Here is a 21,222-nt window from a genome sequence, read left to right as displayed (position 1 = left end):
ACTAGTCACTGCTTCCTCCTTATGTCCTCACCTCCACTTTAGCCCACTCACACCTCTCTGTTCCCACAGTCTGTAGTTTCCTGCTGTCTGTACTGTTTTTTATCTTTGGGAGACAGTCAGTAAATGCTGAACTGATAAAATGGGTTTCTTTTTTTTAATTTGAGTATGACACAGATTTTAATTTAGTTGGGTGTTAGTTACATTTATTTTACTTAAAGCTTTCAGACCAAGATTTATTGAGGTAACTTTTGAACACATCCTTTTTGGCAAAACTTAAAAGGTTCAGTGCCTAAAGCACTTGATTTGCAAGCATGAAGGCTGGAGCCCCAGTACCCAGGTAAGTATTATGTAGTGAGTGAAATGGCCACCTTGAGAGAGCTGGAGCGCTCTAAGTTCATATGTAATCCTGCCTCAGTGAAATAAAGCAGCAGGCACTGAGGAAGACACCCAGCACTAACTTTTAGTACTGAGCTTCTTCCCTCCTGAAACACACACACAAGATGCATACATAGAAAAACTTAATGAAAAACTGAAGTTTTATTCATGTTAGAGTAAAATCTTCCCTTTTAAAGTTCTAGCCCTTCTAATAAAATTTTATTTCTACCTTAATTTGAAAAAGAACAGATCAAGAGTTTAAGATCACTCTAGGACACTGTCTCAAGAAAATTAAGTTTGGGACTGAAGAAATAGCTCAGTAGTTAAGAACACTGGCTAATCTTCCAGAGGACCTGGGTTTAATTCCAGGTTCACACTATCTGTAATTTTACTCCCAGGGGATCTGTTATCCTTTTCTGGTTGCCTATGTTACACAGATGTTACACAGGCATACATGTAAGCAAAGTACCCATAGAGCCTTTCCCCACAAAAGAATAGATTGGTTAAAAAGAGAAAGTACTAGTTGGAAATCACCCTTAAATTCCTCTTTATTTAAATAATGTCTCACTATAAATGGAAAAAATATATAAAATGTATATATGTGAACAAGGGCTTTTTTAAAAAGACAGGGCTTTGCTGTGTTGCTGAAGCTAGCCTTGTACTGGCAACAATGCTTCTGCCCCAGCAGTTATTGAATATTGAGATTTCATGTGTTCAGCATCGTGCCTTAAAGAGAAACATAGTGCATTTCAAACAACTTTTTGCACAAGCAATGCTAAACAGCAAGTGCTTTAATAAGTTGCATTACTTTCAAGAGTAATGACCATGAAGATAAAAGAATCCGACACATGTTAAGTTAAAGGACATTTTATTTACTGACAGATTAAAAAACTGTTAGCTCTGGGCAGTGCAGAATGCACTCCTGAACCCATTACACAGAACTGGTGTTAATACACAATGTTTAAGCAATGCTACATGTTTTTTTTGTTTTTTTTTTTTTCTTTCGTTTTTTTGTTTTTTGTTTTTTTGGCAAAGTGCTGTGCTGTTCATTCTGTATAAAACTGACCATTTCTGACCCAATCAGTATAAAAATGTTATAAAAAAAGAAAAACAGATAGTGGCTCAAGAAAACAAGCTGCCATTTATGCATAGATTGATGTACAGTATATAATCTAACCAAAATGTCCCTTTTCAGTTTCAAGTTGATAAGAGGAAATATTGTGCCCATAAACACATTTAGAAGGCACATGGTACAACCTACAATACTTTTCAGAATCCATAGCTCATATCCTGCCTTCAGAAGGCAAATGTGTTCACAATTTTACTAGAGAAAAAATAAAGCCACTTCTTAAAAATAAGACACACAATTATTGACTAAAGTTCAAAACTTCTGGAGTAAAACAAAACCACACACACACACACACACAACTTAGCCAACCCCCCCCCCCCCCCCAAATGCACACTTCTAAACTCACCAAGCACTGTTTGGTTTTTACAAGTCCATCTAGAAAACAATACTAAAGCATCAGGCAAGACAAAACCAAACCAGGCATTTAACAATTACATTTTTCAATATTATAAGGAAACTTATCAATGATACACAGACTATCATCCATTTAAGCTGCCTTCCTCTAAATAGCAACTTCTCTTCCACATAAAAGGATACTGTTGCCACTTTAAAAAATCAAAAACTTCCTGTTGCCTCTGCACCTAAGTTACTTGGATTGGTGTCACATCTCAAGAGAAACTGGCGTATGACAAAGTAGACAACACTGTCAGGTTTGTTAAGTAGACAGGTGTTTTTACAATTTTAACAGGATAAGAAGGTATGGTTGCCATTTATAATACATAGAGGCTGGTGGCGTGAAACTTCCTAACTTTAAAGAATTTAAAGAACCTATAGGCCTTAAAAAATAAAAAGATAATTTCAAGGCAACAATAGAAGCATACACTAGTAGTATCTCCCAATACAAGGAGCAGTCTTAACTGTTTCTAAAACAGAAAAAAAAGGTTTAAAAAAAAATTTCCACTGGTCTATTTAAATGTATCTTCTAGTTGTAGTCCTTCATGCTTACTTTCCTTTCCAACTCAAAGAAAATACCCTCCCTTGCCTTTTAAGAGTATACAGAAACTGAATGCCTCTGTGAGGATGGAGCAAAAATAGCAAAGCAATTCAGACTTTAACAAAAGCCAGGACTACAAACCTGGACAGATTGAGAAGCAAAAACAACAGCCAGGCATATGAGCCCTCGAAAGTTTTAAGCAAACACCCTTTTTGCTAAAACCAAAGAACTAATAAAACAAGAACAATCTGTATGGGAAAAATATACAGAAAGGTAATATTCTGTTTTCTTTTGAACTTCCTGCAGTGGGAAGTAAAATCCAATCTTTTTGCATCTCTGCAAAAAAAATTCCCTACCTATCCAACCGTATAAATACAAATTATTACAAAAGGTAAATATGGGGAGCTAAGTACCTATGTACAGTGCAGAATATAACCCAGGAAATAGTAATTAATAGAATACACATTGTAAAATGTTTAACATAAAACACAAACTTTGGGGAATGTGGGGTCCACTATAAAAGCTAAAAAAGACTCCGATGTAAGGCTGATGCACACTACGTATTCCAGACTTTACAAGCAATATTCTAGTCTATCAGTTGAGCAGTGGTCAGTGCTACTAAATTCTGGATTCATTTTTATTTTTTGCCTTACAGTGCTGGGGATGGAACGCAGGACCATGCACATGCTAGGCAAATTCTCTACCACTAAGCTACATCCTCAACTCTTGAGGTCTTCTCACTGCTTGTACTTTCAGTGCATTGAAGAACACTATAAACCACTAGTAGGTATAACGGCAAAATAATGGTGATGATGATAATGAGAAATCAACTCAAAATGTAATTTTGGCTATGTTTCAAAAAAAAAAACAAAAACGTATAACAGGTTATAACATTGTTCTGTTATTTAGACTTGTATCTAACACACAGTAGTTGCCTAACAAAACACCTAATAACTAAGAACTTCAATTGAGTTGTATAACCTTTTTCTTCAACTCTTATAAGTGCCAGTTTTAGATAGAAACTTTAGATTCTCACACAAAAACCACAGTGTGCTACCTACTTACTATAGGTGGTATGATAATCTTAACCCCAAAGGAAAAAAAATCCCAATAATTAATTTGCTGGTTTTCAGGTATAAAACACTAAGCTAGGCAAAGCAAATGAAGTCAGTAACTGACAGAGATATAAGTGTACTGAAGAAGGGATGAATAAATGTAGTGGGAAAGGTTTTTTTTTTTTTTTTTAAACAAAAAAGTGTCATTTAATACACAAACCAATTCATGCAGGCCAAACAAATTCTGATGGCTGAACTTCCAGCTTGTGAGACAAGCTTACATGTGATGTAAGGAAGTAGAGGGGAAGCTACATGTATTCAGAACCTCTGTCTGGAAGACACTTGGCTGGTCTATTTCAAGTTACCAACATATGACCCTATAACAGCTGTGGTATAAAATATGCACATCTCCATGAAAACAGAAACAACTCTGTTTAGCAAACTTTACAGACTTGGCCCTTAATTAGAACAAATAAATAAAAGGGGAAGTCAATATGGAAAAGATTTAAGGAAAGAAATCCTGTTCTAAAGAGACATCCTGGCACTTAATCATAGCCAGTGTTAAGAATACCCTTCACCATCTAACTGCAGTTCTCAATGCCCATCCTCATCAGAGAGCACTGTTCTTCCTGAAAGTCCCTGAATCAAGCTGCTTCAAGGGTAATACTTCATAACAGTATGCTTTTTTTCCCTTGAAATTAACAAATGTTTAGTTATGATTGCACAGGGGCTTGGGAAATGAGCAGTTTGAATACAAAGGCATTTGTTGTCCTCAGTAGAATGTGCTTCAAGCTATAAATGAGTTTAATTTTCCACAAAGTTGGTTGCAAGTATGGATGGCTCATCAAAATCCACCAAAACTGCTTTAAAAAACTGACCAGATACATGTAAGAAAATGGACTTTCCTCTACATCACGTTAACTGGTATATATGAGTGGAATGCTGCATGCCAGCCTCATTAGCACCAACCCTGAAGAATAATCATGGCAGGAAACTACCATGCCTCCCACAACTAGATTCAGTAGAAAGACCCTGGAAGTTCAGAGTTCAGCTCTGACAGCCCCACTTCCAATCAGTATATAATCCTCACAACTCTGTGAGGGAGGTAAGTATTATTACTCCCCTGCTGTGGAGGAAACAGAGGCTAAAGTGGTTAAAGATATTGTGAAGTTAAAAAAAATGAACGCCTATAGAAACAAACCCATCAGTCTTCACATGGTGCTATAAACAGATGCCACCAGAAATCCCTTGGAAGGATGGGCTTCATGTCCGAGGAGTTACCACTGACTGAGTCTCTCCCTTTCTTGTGGCAGACATGAGCATGAAGTCTGAGCTGGCAATTAAGACTCTAGACATCTCCAAATATCTCATGGGTCTAATTTTCTCTTTGCCTATGAAACAAGTGCTTTGTCCAAGACATCTGTAACATTTGTACCATATCGTGGAGTCACCTCAGAATTACTGAATATATTGTTCACCAAAGTTAATGTACCTGAATTCCACAATGAACTGCAGTGGCTAATCTGGGGGGGAAAAAAAGAACCATACATAATAGAAATATGTCAAGTTTTCTTTCAAAAGTAAGTTCAGCCATTAATTCCATTATATCCATGGCAAAAATCACCTGTTAATGCTTGTATTAGTGTAAAAATGTACTCATATACAGAAAAGACTATCAAGTACTGGTCAATAAAGTATATGGCTGACCCTGAGAAAAAATTTTGCTTACACAAAAGATTAAATAATACAAAATGAAGGAAATTGAAAAGATGCCTATTCTTACACTTGTGGTAAGAAATGACCTTAAGATCCTAACTCTCATATATATATATACACCTTACTGTACTTAAAGGTATTGATATGTTTCCAAAAATATTCTGAAAAGGTTTTTTAAAGGTAATTGTCAGGAACAAGGCATTATGTGATACACAGCACAAAAATCTGGTTGTGATAGTGTCTAAACACTGGTACACTAGGCGATTGGTCTTCAGTTGGTGGAAGGAGACAACACTTTCATTGTACACACAGACATACAATACATATGCACAAAACCTAAGGAAACCAACCAACATAACTCAACCTTCTCAGTAATTATACTGGCGTGGGCAGGGCTGGTGAACCAGCCAGCCACTGTGCTTCATTTGTCGAGTGTGGCAATCCTTGGTAAGGTTCTGGCGACGGAGGCCATTTCTGTTCAGAGACTGTCTTTCACTGTGTCCTTTTATCCACTGGGAAGGGCGAAAACTCTTGGGTTGTTCCAAAAATGTTGCCTGAGCAGCAAGTGCTGCAACACAGCAGTGAATGTGCTTCTCCATTTCACTCTGGGCTTCTATTCTGAAATAGACCAAAGGGAAGTGAGTCGGTAACAGAGTATACTACTAAAAAGTTACTTAGTAATTTGACTTTTTACATTTATTTGTCTATGGTTGGGTAAGAGCTTGGAGTCTCACAGCTGATGGACAGATTGATATTTTGTGATTTTATTTGCTGAGAGTGGTAGAAGGGAGACAGGAATCAACTGTTTTGTTAATTGTCTTTGAGGTAGGACCTAGTACCCTCAATTTTATCAGCCTCCCAAGTTTTAGAATTACAAATGGGTCATAACTCCTAGCTGAAAGATTTATTTTTGATAGAAACATAGACTGTATTGCCCAGAGATGGCTAAATGGGCTGTATATTTAAAATGTGCTTCATATGCTGAGTGAATTTAATGTGGTTCTCCAGGAGAACTGATGTCTACTGAACACCAGCAATTCTATATAGTTTTCTGAGATAAAATCTCATGTAAATTAGGGTGGCCTTCAGTTTCTTATGCAGCTAACACTGGCTTTGAGTTAGTGATCCTCCTGCCTCAGCTTCCCACGTGCTGGAATTATCAGTGTGAACCATCACACCCAACTTTTGACTGTTTTGAAGATATCTATTTTATTCTTATCATAAACTCCTAATTTTCAAATTTGATCAGAAAGCATATATACCAACAGTACCATCACAGATGAGTTCTGGCTACAACTAAAATATCCTAGGTAACATGTGAGTCTATATTTCATAAAAATGCACATAAAGACATTCTACCAACTTTATATTTTCTAGGTATGAAATCAATGCCTATTACAGACCCAGTTGTTGTTTTTTTTTTTTTTTTTTTTATGCCACAGGTTGTGGTGGTGCACACTTTTAATCCTAGCACCCAGGAGGCAGGGTGCAGGTAGATCTCTGAATTTGAGGCCAGTGTGGTCTACAAAGTTAGTTCCAGGATAACCAGGGCTACACAGAGAAAGAAACTGTCTCAAAAACCCAAAACCCTGTATTTTAGAACGTGGTTGTATATAGTAAGATTGTTGTGTTTTCTATAATAAAAGCCAATCAAGTTGAATTAGTATAAACTATATTAACACATAACAAAGTTCTTGTCTGCAGTGCTGTGATTTCAGGCTTCTTGCGAAGTTGACAAATGCTTGACCAGATTCCTAAGATAAGTTACTCTCTGTGTAGCTAGGAATGACCTTGAACTTACGACTCTTCCACCTGAACCCCTTAGGGCTGAGTTTCCAGGTGTGCACCACCACATCCAGCTTATTCATTGGCAGCTGAACCTAAGTTTTTCTTGTACACCAGGCAAGCACTCTATAAACTGAGCTATATCCCAGTCTTAGTTTTAAGGTTTTTATCAGTTATTTATTCAGGAAGAGTAGTTACATATTTTGTCTAAAATGAGCAGAGGAAAGAAACTGTAAGCATGCATGCACATGCATATACATAGTAGAACTAAAAGATCCCATTAAGACATTAACTGAGGGTTGGGATGTAGCTCATGGTAGAATGCTTGTCCAGTGTGTACAAGGCCCTGAGCTTGATGCCTAGTAGGAAAAACAAAAGAGAAACAAGCAAATAGAGAAAAGTTAATATAAACTCAGTGATTTTTTTTTTTAAAAGGTGGGCATTTGAGTTCTTAGTCTCCCTGTTCAAGCTAATAACACAGATCATATGGTCTCAAAGTAAACATACTTACTCTGTGCCCGTGAGTCTTATAAGCAGCTTTTCCTGGCCCTACAAATGTTAAATGGTGAACTATTAAATCACTAGTAATATTTAAATGCCATTTTAATTTTACTGCTAGGACATGGTCATTTTTCTTTATTGAGATTGATTTACTATGGGCATTTGAAGACTTAAAATTATGGTTGCTCATAAAATTTCACAAACAATATTAATAGAAGCTAAGATACAATAAAATATACACTCTAAAGTCATTTTATAAGTACTTAGTTTCATACTCGTGTGGTTTGTCCCTGAGGACACAGAAGTATTATGTTTGAAGAACAGGGTTCATTGCTTGCTCAGAAAGGACTACTTGCTATATAAAGCCTTGCCATTTAGTAACACTTGATTCTACCTTGATTTAAAAACAATCTCACTATGTAGTCCAAGCTGTTCTTACACTAGTGATCCTCCTGCCTCACTCTCCTAAGTGCTGGGATTAATAATCAAATACTCCATGCCTTTGATAATTCATTTATGAAAAGTATCTGTTTGTTGGTCCCACATGTTAATATTTATGGTAAACCAAATTCTTGTGGCATCAAGTTACACTTAGTCCTAAATACAGTGCATAGATGCTGTTTTAATAAAGCTGATAAAATACTGTAGGGCTAGGTTCTTAAGGGGACTATTAGTATGTTTTGAAACACTCTACCACTGAGCTGCATCCCAACCCTCTATTAATTTCTTTTTTCTCTCTTTTTAAAAAGATTTGTTTATATTTTCTATATGTGAGTACACGGGCACTGTCTTCACATCAGAAGAGGGCATCAGATCCCATTATAGATGGTTGTGAGCCACCATGTGGCTTCTGGGAATTGAACTCAGGACCTCTGGAAGAGCAGTCAGTGCTCTTAACAGCTGTGCCATCTCTCCAGCCCCCTCTGTTAATTTCTTAATGGTTAGCTGTTTTAGTTCTACCCTTTGTGTGTATATTAATAAAATAGTATAGAAAGTATGCCTTAAACAGGTTCAAAGTATGGGTGTATAGTTAATGGTATGAGCCCATATAGTAAAAACAACCTAGGATATACCTGGGGTGTTAATAGTATTCAACTGTGGATGACGAGGGATGTCATTTCTGCAGTAATATATCTGCTGTAATATATTACTTTGCAAAGCTGCCGATTATACACACACAAATGTACTTAGTACTGAAAACTTAAAATGCCAGTAAATAAAATTTAAAGTTATAATTCATTAACCATGTTATTTTTGCATATAATATTAGAGATTTTGTTTTGTATGTATGAATGTTTTGCCTGCTTGTAAATCTGCACCACATAGATGCCTGCAGTACCCATAGAAGCCAGAAGATGGCATCATCCTTGGGGACTGGAGTTACAGTCTTGAACTGCGATACTGATTCTGGGAATTGAACTTGGATCATATGAAAGAGCAACCAGTGCTTTTAACAAATGAGCCATCTTTCTAGTCCCTAATCATATTAAATTGTTGAGTGGGTTCCACAGAGATGCAATCAGAATCAGTAGGGAAGAATTTTTAAGAACTGAAGAAATTCTTAAAAGCAACTATAAAGGAAATAAATCAGCATAAACAAGTTATATTTTAAATTTTAGTTGGAATTCTGAAAACACTTAACTCGGCAAAATTATGGCTTTCAATAAAGTGTCATTTGAAAACCCAGTTTATGCCTTGTACTTTGTGACTGTATAAAGACATGATTTTTGTTTTGGTACAAGAAAGAGGAAATATAATTAGCCTTGCTAAAATGCATCTGTTATATTGGGACTTAAGAGGATAGTAGTTCCAGAAAGGTTAGCACTGTCTGGATTTTATTTCTATTCCATATGGCTATATACAGTGGTCTTGTGTAGCCACAGCCTAAACCATGCAGAAGGAGCCCTTAAGATGACAGTGCAGCACTCCAGAGAATCCAGACTCACCTGAACCTTCTATCTACAGGAAGGAATAAGTAAGTCAATGGCAACACTCACAACATGTCTGATGTACAGGGCATGTTCCATGGACGTGCATGATGGACTAAATCTGACTAAGCAGATGAGATGGAGAGAGGGAACTTAGTTTTTATAAATGAGAGTCTTCTCAGATGTATTCCTGAGAATGTTCTCTTGATATTGGAAGGCTGTCTTGGAACACACGAATCTTAACTGATGTCCCTTCCCTGAGCTTACTGTGCCTTCGCCTATCTCCATTTTGGACTACCATGTAACAGAACATCACTTCTGAATCTGGGCAGCTCTTAGAACAAATACTTGGATTTTCAAGATTAAGCACCATTTAAGATGACCTAGCTAATAATATATAGAAGAAAATAAATTTTTGAGACATATTTTAGGTGAATTTGATACCCTAAAATCTAGTCTATAGCATACCAGAGTTACATTCTAATATACTTATCAGAAATATGGGTCTTTTTATTTCCCTCCAGTAGCATGATTTTATAAACATAAAAAATAAGATGGCTCTCTATTATACAATTGAGCCATGCTCAATTTATAATAACCTTATAAAATTCAATCTTGACCTGAATGTTGCATTTATAGCCCAAATTACTTAAGTAAATTTCTAGCAGTTTTGTGTCTTCTAAATCCTTAGCTTTGTTCTGTATAGAAATAAAATTTTTGCTTAGCATACTACTTATGCTGAGAGTGAAGTGCTTGCAGCATACCTGGGACCACTTGAGTTATATTCATCATTCCCACAGCTAGCTTCACTGAGACCAGGACAGGAGTTGTGTACAGCATAGACAGACATGCTGGGATGTTCAATGAGAAGGTTTTCCATAGGACTTGTTTCCACTTTGATAGTGGTTAATCCACCTGCTGTAAAACATGGGGGAGGAGTGATGAACCAGCTCTCCTCCATTGGACAGGACTCAAACTGAAGGAAGCAGGAATCACTGGTGTCAGCCAAGCACTCCAAAGACGCAGGTAAACAGGAGAAAACAGAAGTGTGCTCTGTTGAGGACTCTTCACCAATGTCTTCATCTTCCTCTTCCTCTGCTGAGAACCCAGTGCAGGTATCTAGATTGTGATCCACAATGTATATGAGAGGATGAGAAATCAGGTGTGGAGTCACCCATCAAGGTTACAACACAGAAAAAAGGACAATTCTATATTAACTTGTAACATTTATAATTTCCAATCTCTGTGTACTGTTACACAGACATTGAGGAATGGCTATAGGACTTTCTATTCTAGCAAATAAACATAACAGGAACCTGTGGGTTCCTACTCTTCATATGAGGGTTTTCTATCAAAGTGCCTCTACTTTGACCAGGCTTTAGGGGTTACAAAACTAAGAGTTCACATTTTCTGTGTGTGTGTGTGTGTGTGTGTGTGTGTGTGTGTGTGTGTGTGTGTGTGTGTACATTCATGTTTGTGGGTACTAAGACAGTAGGTATATGTGTGTGCAGAAGCACTTTACTGACTGAGCCTTCCTCTAGTCCCAGGAGTTCCCACTTTGGAGCCAGGTGTACTGGGGGTGTGCCTATATAGTCTTGGGAAATGAAGGCAGGAGAATCAAGAGTATTTAAGATTACTGTCGGCTACATAGCTTGCTGGATGCCACTTCTTGTGAGTAATTGTTGCATATGCCTTACCTATGAAGTCAACAAGAATCCACTCCTCATCTTCTTTCTCACTAAATTCTGGTTCTTGGCTGGAAGAAGTAGTGACTTCACCTACAAACATTTTATTCAGTCTCTGAAACATTGTTAAGGCAAGATTGAGACTTTGGCTGGATATCTTTATAGCTGAGATTTCAAAATCCTATCTTCAGTTGGCCCAATGTCACAGATGGGAGATTAAAGTGCACAGTGTTTCTTCAACTTAGGTGAAGAGCAAGAAGAGTCATCATCCCTAAAATAAAACAGAAGATGGATGCTTATTTTTATTTGAGTGAGATATTTTGGGGATAAGGTTGGCCTTTACTTTGAATCCTCTCTTACCTTGATGCTAAGCCATCATTTCCCTACCCTGTTGTCCTGCTGTTCTGTATTCATTATGTATGCCTTATACTTGAAATCTGTAAGAACAGCATAGTTTAGCTTTTGAAACAATTCCTGTTACTGGAATGGGGAAACTTTATACTGTGGAAACTTAACCATGCAAGAACTGGAGCTGGCAGCACTATTCTCTGTGGAGTGGTTCAGGAGTCAGTGTGCACATGGCCCTCACATCTTACCCCCTTCTCACTTTAAAGCTTAGGTAGATGGAGTTGGAGAAACAATATGGTTAATATTATGTGTTGCTCTTGCAGATGGCTAGTTCAATTCCCAGCACCTACATAGTGGCTCACAACCATCTGTTAACTCCAATTCCAGGAGATCTGACACCCTCTTCTGATCAGAGGGCACCAGACACACACATAGTGCATATACATGCATGCAGGTAAAATACTTGTACACATAAAATAAATAAATGGGGGAGGGGGTACTTTAGAAGATGAGCCAGTGAGATAGCTCAATGGGTGAAGGCACTTGCTTCTAAGCCTAATGACTTAAGTTTGATCCCTGGGACCAACACAGTAGAAGGAGAGAATAAAAAAAGATTTAGGAAGCTATATAACTTGAATTGATAATGGCTCCTACCTTAGGTAGTTCTGGTGAGTTATAATGACAAAACCCAGTTTTACTTTATCTAAGCACAAAGTAGAGTTATAAGTCCCCATTTCTACCTGGCTACCTGATAGCATAGTAAATTGAACACACATGAAGAATAATTTTTATTTTCTCAAGAATATCTTTGCTTTCCTGACTAAAAGTTCCCTAGACAGATCAACTGTCACTCTACAAATATTTAGTGAGTACCTACGGTATAAGGCATAATGCTGGACACAAAGGGGCACAGCAGTAAAAAAAAAGATCACATAGAAAGTGAGACAGTGCATTATGGATGTAGCAGAAAGAGTACTAGATGGTCCTCAGACCTCCCTAGTGTAGCTTTCTAGTAAGTGACCTTGGAGACCTGAGATCTGGAGTGGAGAAGGGACAGACAGGACACTGAAAGCCTGCATAAGCAAGAGCATGGCAGTGTTCAGATACCTCAAGATCCAGACAGGGTTACAAGAAGAAGCTGGGGAACAAGCAGGACCTTAGAGGAAAGAAATTAAGAAGAGAACCACCCCCGAGGGGGGGTGGTGGTGGTGAAGAGGTGGCTCAGTGGTTAAGCACTGGCTGTTTTTCCAAAGGTCCTGAGTTAAAATTCCCAAAAAACACGGTGGCTCATAACCAACCATCTGTAATGGGATCCAATACCCTCTTTTGCTGTGTCTGAAGACAACAATCAATAGTGTACTCATTTACATTAAATAAGTATATCCTTTTTAAAAAGACAAAGATGAGAACCTCGGGCATGGAGATACATATCTTTAACCTTAGCACTTGACAGATTGTGACAAGAGAACCAAAATTTCTTGGCCAGCTTGAGTACACAGTAAAATGCTATTTTAAAAACAAACTAAAAAAACCTGGCAATGGTGGCCATGCCTTTAATCCCAGCACTCAGAAGGCAGGGGCAGGTGGATCTCTCAAGAGTTGGAGGGCAGCCTGGTCTACAGAGTGAGTTTCAGGACAGCTAAGGCTATACAGAAATGCTTTTCTCAGAAGAAAAAAAAAATGGGGGAGTGGTGGTCAGGAAGAACCAGGTTTCTAGATAAGTCAGTTTTAGTGGGACCATCTAGAGGCAGGAATACCACACAAGTACAGGATGGATGCTGAGTTAGGAGAATGTGTCATGTTAGAGATGTTAGGCACTAGAATACAAGTTTGGAGGTGTGGTTTTAGCAAGAAATACAAATTAAGGAGGTATCAACACATCAAGAATGACAACAGACTCTTTTGTTTTGGACAGGGTCTCTGTCTAACTCTAGTCCAGGTTGATTTGAAATAGTGATCTTTCTGCATCAGCTAAGATTGCATACATTAAATACAATGCTCAGCTCACTTTCAAAATCATCTTTAAAAAATAGTTGAGCTGTGCAGCTAAAACATCTGGGGCCATTCTCTTTTATAGAACAGACTGCCACAACTATTTGCGTATAAGGGTAAAACATCTCAAAACATGACATTAAGACACTTTGGGGGGTGTAATGTATCATCCTCAGCCATTAATTATTAAAAGTGGGTAAACAGGAAATATCACTTGCATAACCAGTTTTTCTGAAACTGGGAAACAGCATGATCAGATTGTGAGGACTGCAGACTAATAGAAATCAAGAGAAATTATAGGAAAAAAAAATGTATTCTGTGGTCAGCATGACCCAAAGGATGAGTCATTATGAGGTTAGGTGTACATGAAGGGTTTTGGGCATGTAAGGAAAGGGGAGTAAAAATATTTTCAGCCCATATACAGCTACTAAACTCAGACAACATGTTGATACCAAGAAGTGCATGCTGACAGGAGCTTGTTATAGCTGTCTCCTGAGAGGCTCTGTCAGAGCATGCCAAATACAGAGGCGGATGCTCACAGCCAACCAACTGAACTGAGAACAGGGTCCTTAATAGAGGAGTTATAGAAAGGGTTGAAGGAGCTGAATGGGTTTGCAACCCCATAAAAACAACAATACCAACTAACCAGAGCTCCCAGGGATTAAAGCACTATCCACAGAGTACACATGGATGGATGCTCCAGCTGCATATGTGTGGCCTTGTTGGGCATCAGTGGGAGGAGAAGCCCTTGGTCCTGCCGAGGCTTTGATGCCCCAGTGTAGGGGAAAGTCAGGGTGGGGAGGTGGGTGGGTGGGTGAACACCCTCATAAAAGCAGGGGGAGGGGGTAGGATAGGGGTAGAGGGGAAACAGGAAAGGGGATAACATTTGAAATGCACATAAAATATGTAATAAAAAGGGGAAATATTTTCAAAATTTCCAAATTTATCTTAGGTTATGAGAGCAAGTATCAGTCCAAGTACAACTGTGCTGAATTGAGCTGAGAGAGCCTGTTTGCCCTAATTACCTAGAGTTGCTGTGGAGTGGAAAGAACCTCACAGGAGAATTCGTCAATGATCCTGAATGAGAGCCTAGTCCTCCACCTATAATACGGCCTTGGGACAAGTTTGGCACTTGGACTCAGGCCCTATCAGTGACTACAAGCCACAAAATATGGGTAGATCAAGGGTACTGGAGCAACTGCAAACTGCCTCCCTTTAGCTACAGCCAAGCCCAGCCAGGGAGGTTGGCTATGTCTGTAATATCTGGACTCTGCCACAGACATGCTGCTCTTAAAGATAGCTGTGAGACAGCACAAGTCTTGGTTTCTTGAAATTGGGAGGCCATTTACAGGTGTCACATTTCTCTGCAAGAACCAGCATGGGGAAAGAAAGAATTCATCTTCAGCGCATAGTCACTGGTATTTCCATGACACATATGGGAGCATTGAGAATTGCTCAGAATGGAGTCCTGGAAAGAGATGAGGGAGTGCTAGCCCAGAAACCAGCAGGGGACGATCTGGCACTATCATAGGTGGCTGGAGTTGTGTGAATTAATCTTTGTGAGCCTTAGGCTCACTGTAAGAAAAACAGGAGAAATGGGCAGAATTGCTTCAGTGAAGGCCCACAATATACAATCCTGATGTGAGGGTCGTCTAACTTATGAAGCTCTCTGGCACTACCTTCTCTAGGTGTTGCCAGGGACAACCAGGTGCTAAAGAGTCACATCCTATACAACAAACTCTAGCAAGGCTGCCACCAAATGCATCAGATAAAACTATCTCATGTATTTTGCTACTATGACATGACCAAGACACTGAATTTTTTCTTGGGGGGTGGTGAGGAGGAGGGTTTGGTTTGATACAGGGTTTCTTTGTATAACAACTGTCCTTGAACTTTGTAGACCAGGCTGGCCTTAAACTCAAAGATCCATCTGCTTCTGCCTCCTGAGTGCTGGGATTAAATGCATACACTGTCATGCCCTGCTTGAATCTTAACTTTTAAAACTGTTCTGTTGATTTAAAAACTTTTTTTAAAAATATTTTTTCTTTCAAGACAGGGTTTCTCTGTGTAGCCCTAACTTACTCTGTAGAGCAGGCAGGTCTCAAACTCAAGAGATCCTCCAGCCTCTGCCTCCTAAATGCTGAAATTAAACGGCATGTACCATCACTACCTGGCTAAAAGTGTTTGTGTATTTGTGTGTTTGTGTGTGTGATTCAACTGAACTGTTTTTCCAGTCCCTCAATTTAGTTTTTTTCTTCTTCTTGTTGTTGTTAATAAAAATTGGGTATTATATGACTACCCTACTTTTGATGTAGACCAGGCTGTCCTCAAACTCACAGGAAAGCCACCTGTTTCTGCCTTCCCACTCCTGAAATTAAAGGTATACATAGAAAACCCATCTCTTAATTTTCAATTTAACACACTTATCAGAAAACTTTCAACTACTTCTGAACAGTTACCATATGTGAACCTCCTTTTTCAGCTGTAAACTTTATCAGCTAGGCAGGGAGTATTCTAGCTTTTGCCCAGCCAACTGTTCCCTTGTATACCCAATAAACTATTCTTAAAGCAAAAAACCTAAATATGCTTTAAGTATTTCCAGTGAGAACTTTGCATCTGATTATACCACCCATAAGGTATATATTGGAATGTATTGGAAAGATTTGGTACTGAAAACATTAAATATCTCATTAATAATTTTCATCAGTTACATATCAATGTAATGATGTTTTTGATAGTTAACATAGGTACTGAAGATTTAAACATCCACATAGAACAGTACTGTTGTGTTAAAAAAAAAAAAAATTCCTAGGGGCTGAAGAGATAGGTAAGCAGTTAAGTGTTTGCTTTCCTGCAAAAGAACCACCACAGATGGCTCACAACTGCCTCTAACTCCAGTTCCAAAGGTTCTCTCATCTGTCTGTCTAGTCTCTCTGTACATGTGTGTAGGGGATAAAAATTAAACATCTTTTAAAACTTTTCCTAAACTTTAACACCCTGCCCTTCCACAGATGACCCAGAAAATGTCATCTGTCACTTCATAATAGTTAGTCACTATTCCTTTTGACACCTACTCAGAGATGGTAGCTCCAAAAGAGCAGCAGGCTCTATGTGGAAGCCAAGAGGAGCAGCCAGGCTTCCGTTTCCCTGTATAGTCACTGACGTATACTCACAATTCTAGGGCAGTAGTAAAACTAGTGAAAGTTCCAGAGAAAATAAGAATCCCCAAGAGGACACAGTGACAAAAATAGCTTTGGAATTTAGCAACAAGGCAAGAGAAGCAAGATGAAGTAGCCTGTTGTTCTTAGGTACTTGGAAGCCTCTAGGTAGAAAATAAAAACAAATTATCTGGGCCCAAGTATTGATCAAGGCAGATTTACCCATTAATCTCTAAGATGGACAAAACCACATCATGTAAGATGAAAACATGAGGTTGAATTGATTCTGTTCCACCACTTCGTTCAAACATTGTTGGCATTCTGACCCATTTTCCCTTTATTTTTTTTTTTTTTGTTTTTCTTATGGGCATAATATTTTAAAACTCATACTTTAAAAATTTAACATTTTATTTTATCACATGAGTAAAAAACGATTTGTGGACAGAGAAATTAGCTGAGTTTACTTGTGGGTAAAACAGTCTCCTTTGAGAACTTACAGTGGAGTGGTTTATTTGTAAGATCTTGCTGGTATGCCTTTCTTGGTTTTTCTGTTTTGTTTTTGTTTTGAGACAGTTTTCCTGTGTAGCTTTAGCTGTCCTGGAAATCACTCTGTAAACCAGACTGACCACAAACTCCCGAGAGATCTGCCTGCCTTTTTAGTGCTGAGGTTAAGAGCGTGGGCTTTGGAAACTTGGTCCTTCTAACACATGTGGTGGGAATTAGTTATATTTTGTATATAGTTTATATTATCTATGTCTATATATTTATTTATAATATATATTTATAGAAATATCAGTTAGAAAGCTTATGGCTTGTGATAGCCAGTTGAGATATTTCTTTGTCCTGTGATGAGCCCCAGAATGAAATGAAAATAACTTCCCCAAAAGTAAGAGAACTGGTACCTTGAGATAGCAGTAGGGCTGGAATACTTCCAATCTGGTGTCTTGCTTTTTCCCTGCACATGACCTCAGGCTCCTTCCAGCTTGATTCTAAAAACTTCAGAGACTAGCACTTTTCAGTGGTTTTGGCTGCCAGCAGGCGGCTCCAAAAACATTTTTAAAATTAAAAACAACAACAAAAGCACTCACAACTTTGATGAATGCCGTTTTGAAATACCAGCTGGCTGAACATATCATTGAAAAGCAACCTTAAAACAATTACTTGTGGGTCAAAAAGATAACTCAACATGCTACTGTGTCTGGGGGCAAGCCTGGTGATTTGAGTGTGATCCCCAAAATCTGCATGGTGGAAGAGAACCTACCAGTTCAGAAAAACAAAGATGCTAATACAAAGGTTTGTTCTTTTAGTCAGAAACAAGGGCTGGCCTTGAACTCCTGAGGCTCCCACAGCCACCTTCCAGTACTGCAATTACAGGCTTGAGCCACCAAGCCTTGGCTTTGATTCAAGTAACTTAAAAATCAAATTTGAACTACAAAAATACCAAGCCAAGAGAGTTGTCTTTGCTCCTTACACATTTAGCTAAATTTACATGATTTCCCTCTGGACTCACCACATCCTGTTCTGAAGTCTGAAGACACTGAACAGAGAACTGTTAGGTTGGTAATTCACTTCTTTATTAACCCTAACTTTTGAAAGCAGTCATTTCCAAGAGAAATACACTAGGGAGCAGAAAAGAATAAAAGACAAGATGAAAAAACAAAAGAGAAACTGATCACAGAAATTAGTAGGCCATGGTTTCCAGCAAAGATTTTGAAAATTATAGTGGCTGAGGCTGAACAAGCTGCCTAGTGTTTTCACACCGACCAACGAAGGCATTATAATCGCCACTACGCAAGTGATTTCAAGATCTTGGGGGCATTTGTAATAATGTCGGTACAAAGACCCAGAAGTCCTACTCCTCCTCTCTCTCATTCTGAAAGGATTTTTCAACCAGAACGCTTTAGTCTTTAGGAGTTACAGGTGGAAAAAGGGCTTCTTAACTTTTACACGGAGTAAACATACCATAAAAGTAGAAGTAAAAGGAAGGAATTGCACGTGAAACCCCTCTGCAGATAGTAAACACCGCTTCCTCCTAATTAGCTGTGTGGCCTTAAAATTACTTAATCTCCAGTGCCTCCAAGTCCGCTTAAATAAGCAAAGTTGGGCCTCCCAGGGCGCTCGGGACAGTCTGAGATGAAGTATTCAGAACCCACAGTAGTCTCTAACCTAATCGGGACGGAAGCGACGGGAAGTGCTCTTCCCACAGTGGCAGGCTCTGTGATGCGCGCGGTCATGGGGGGGTCGGGGCGGGTCTGGGGTAACGGAGCAGGTTCCCGGTGTCGCCGTGCACGTCGCGGTAGGGAGAGGGCCGGGTAGGGAAGCCAGAGAACGGGAGACAAACCGCTGCCCTCCCGCCCGTGTCGCCCGCACTTACGTGAGCCGAGCGGCGCGGCGGGCGCTGAGGTAGCTGCAGCGGGCCCGGCTCCTGCGCTGCGGTCGCTGCCCTGGCGGCCGCCGGCCCGTCCGGGTCTTTTTGTTGTTGTGCAGCTCCGGGAACAGCTGATCGGCGTCCGGGCCCCGCCCCGAGCCGCGCCAGCCCCAGGCCGGCCAATCGGCTGCGCGGGGGCCCCCGGGGCCGCCCTACGAGAGGTTGTCACTAACGCACGTGACCTGGCACTGGGCCGGCGGCGCGCCCGGGGCAGAAACAAGCCCGGGCAACAAAGCGGGAGCCCGAGAACTCTCGGGGCGAGGGGGAGGAGGGGAGAGGACAGGGTCCGGGGACTGGCCGAGGTGGGAGCCAGCGGGACCAAGAGAAGAGCCCGACCTCCGGAGCCGCTTCGGCTGAGTGAGGGGGCCGGAGTGTGGGTACAAGGCACTCGACCCCCTTTTGCTGAGGGCGTCGTTGGGGATACCAGTTGCTTCTCTGACCAGAGTAGAGAAAAGCCAATAATCGTGATGCTGAAGGCAACCCACCGCTGGGCATTCTTGAAAAGAAGTCTGGGTCCCAAATACGTGGGATGCCCGTATCCCACTCATTCCCACCCGTTAGTAAGACAGTAAGCCATCTACTTTAGGAACTTCAACTGGAAGTTACAGGTTTTGCCCCTAAAAGTCTGCACTACAAAGGCAAAAGTCATGCAGAGGAGGCCTAAGTGCCTTAACTTCCGAAAAGAGGAACCCCGAGTGAAGAATTAGCTGTTTCCTCCTAGGGTTCTCCAAGGTCTTATAAGATCCGAGGAGGTTATGAACTTTTTTTTTCAAAAATGTAAACACTCACACGAGACCTACTCACCAGCTATTTATAGTGAGAAGAAAATGAGACTCTGCAAATATAAAGGGTTTGTAAGCCAAAACTACTGCACATTCACAGGGGGACTGACTAGAAAAGACAGGAGTCATGTTGGTGCTTGTCAGTTATATGGATTCTGTGGTGCTGAGATGTAATCTGGCCTTGGTCGTGATATTCTAGGACTTACACTTCTGAGCATTACGAATATCTTGCAGTTTCTGCTTTGTAGTCTGGAAGAAGACAACCACAAGACAGGACAGACTGTCAGTCATGCTGGGAAGAAGTTCAAACCAGCTGTGTTGAAGAGCCACAAGGTAAAAGGTGCTAGCCAGCCTGGAGCACGGTCCATCCAGGCCACGGTAAAAGGAAGGAGAGAAAAAGACCCTCTATGCAGATCCGGCCTCAGCAGACCACTATGTGATAAACTGTCTTCCCCTGAGTCCTGCCAAAATGGCAGAATCCTGAGCAAACAAATGATTGCTCTTTTGTTTTTGTTTTTCTTTCCTTTTTTAAAGACTAACTGTGTAGTTCAGGCTGTCTTTAAATTCCTGATTCTCCTGCCTCTGGCTCCCAAGGGCTTAGGTCACAGGCATGAGCTACTATCCCCAGCAAATAATTGTTTTAATTCATTAAATGCAGGAGGTTTGCTGTTTTGCTTTTGTTTTTCAGGACTGAACCTAAAACAATAGATGACCAAAATGCAAAATGAAAAGTCAGAAAGCCGGTAGAGAATGGTAGCACACACTTATCTGTAACCTTAGCCTCTTGAGGTGGTGGAGGTTGGAAGACCAGGAGTTCAAGGTCATCTAAGCTCTGGTCTGTCTGGTCTACCAGAGACCTTGTCTTAAACAACACACCAAACAAACCTAAAAAACAAGAGGAATCCTACCTCCCACCAACAGCAACAAATCTCCCCAAAGGCCCATCACAGACAAACCTGTTTCTAATGAACAAATTTTTTATTTCATCAGGCCAAGCACATTAGCTCAGCGACAGAGTAACCACAAAGGAAAGGAAAGCCGTTTGTTCTCTCAGGCATCTCTTGCTTTCTCTTTACTTTTGCTGATGTATATAGTCTTACCTCCTGGTACTTGCTTTATTTCTGTGTTGTACCAACAAACAAGGGGCTGATAGTTGTTTCTGGAAAGTTTATATGTCTGTGCCTATGAGAAAGTAATATTTTATCACTGACTTTGTCTGGAAGCTGGTGGGCTAGATATAATAAAAGGAATGCTACTCTTAGTTTTAGAAATTGTTTTGAAATTCCTGCTAACAACAGGAAATCACCAAAACCCTTTACTGCCTACTGCCCACACCAGGGTGCATTGTTTCTGCTGCCTCCCGGCTGGGAACTTTCTGGTTTGCATAGTTACATGAAGTAAGACAC

At 39.9% G+C, this 21,222-nt stretch overlaps 1 protein-coding gene across 3 annotated transcripts; it reads right to left on the bottom strand.

The window, feature by feature from the left end:
- Positions 1-1,226: 1,226 nt before the first annotated feature.
- Positions 1,227-19,074, bottom strand: TP53INP1 (tumor protein p53 inducible nuclear protein 1). Of its 3 annotated transcripts, XM_080938541.1 has the most exons (5): positions 18,981-19,074; positions 11,121-11,379; positions 10,188-10,542; positions 7,506-7,543; positions 5,744-5,827 (listed from the first exon to the last, which is right to left on the bottom strand). In XM_080938541.1, the coding sequence occupies exons 2-4, from the start codon at positions 11,230-11,232 to the stop codon at positions 7,522-7,524; spliced, it is 489 nt and encodes a 162-aa protein (XP_080794667.1). In that variant the 5' UTR covers positions 11,233-11,379; positions 18,981-19,074; the 3' UTR covers positions 5,744-5,827; positions 7,506-7,521. The 3 variants fall into 3 exon arrangements, with proteins under 3 accessions (XP_080794665.1, XP_080794666.1, XP_080794667.1); XM_080938539.1 differs by lacking the exon at positions 7,506-7,543 and having other exon boundaries at positions 1,227-5,827; XM_080938540.1 differs by lacking the exon at positions 7,506-7,543 and having other exon boundaries at positions 1,227-5,827; positions 10,188-10,341.
- Between the last annotated feature and the right edge of the window lie 2,148 nt (positions 19,075-21,222).

Source organism: Micromys minutus, assembly GCF_963924665.1.
Source record: "Micromys minutus genome assembly, chromosome: 26".
NCBI classification, from domain to species: Eukaryota; Metazoa; Chordata; class Mammalia; order Rodentia; family Muridae; genus Micromys; species Micromys minutus.
Note: the sequence above shows the minus strand (reverse complement) of the source record. Positions and strands in the feature narration are given on the sequence as shown.

Coding starts and splice junctions, on each gene's coding strand:
- TP53INP1 (XM_080938539.1), bottom strand. CDS start 11,232: ATGTTTCAGAGACTGAATAAAATGTTTGTAGGTGAAGTCACTACTTCT. Junction 10,543..11,120: donor GATTCTTGTTGACTTCATAG/GTAAGGCATATG, acceptor ATCACAATCTAG/ATACCTGCACTGGGTTCTCA. Junction 5,828..10,187: donor TATAACTCAAGTGGTCCCAG/GTATGCTGCAAG, acceptor GGTCTATTTCAG/AATAGAAGCCCAGAGTGAAA.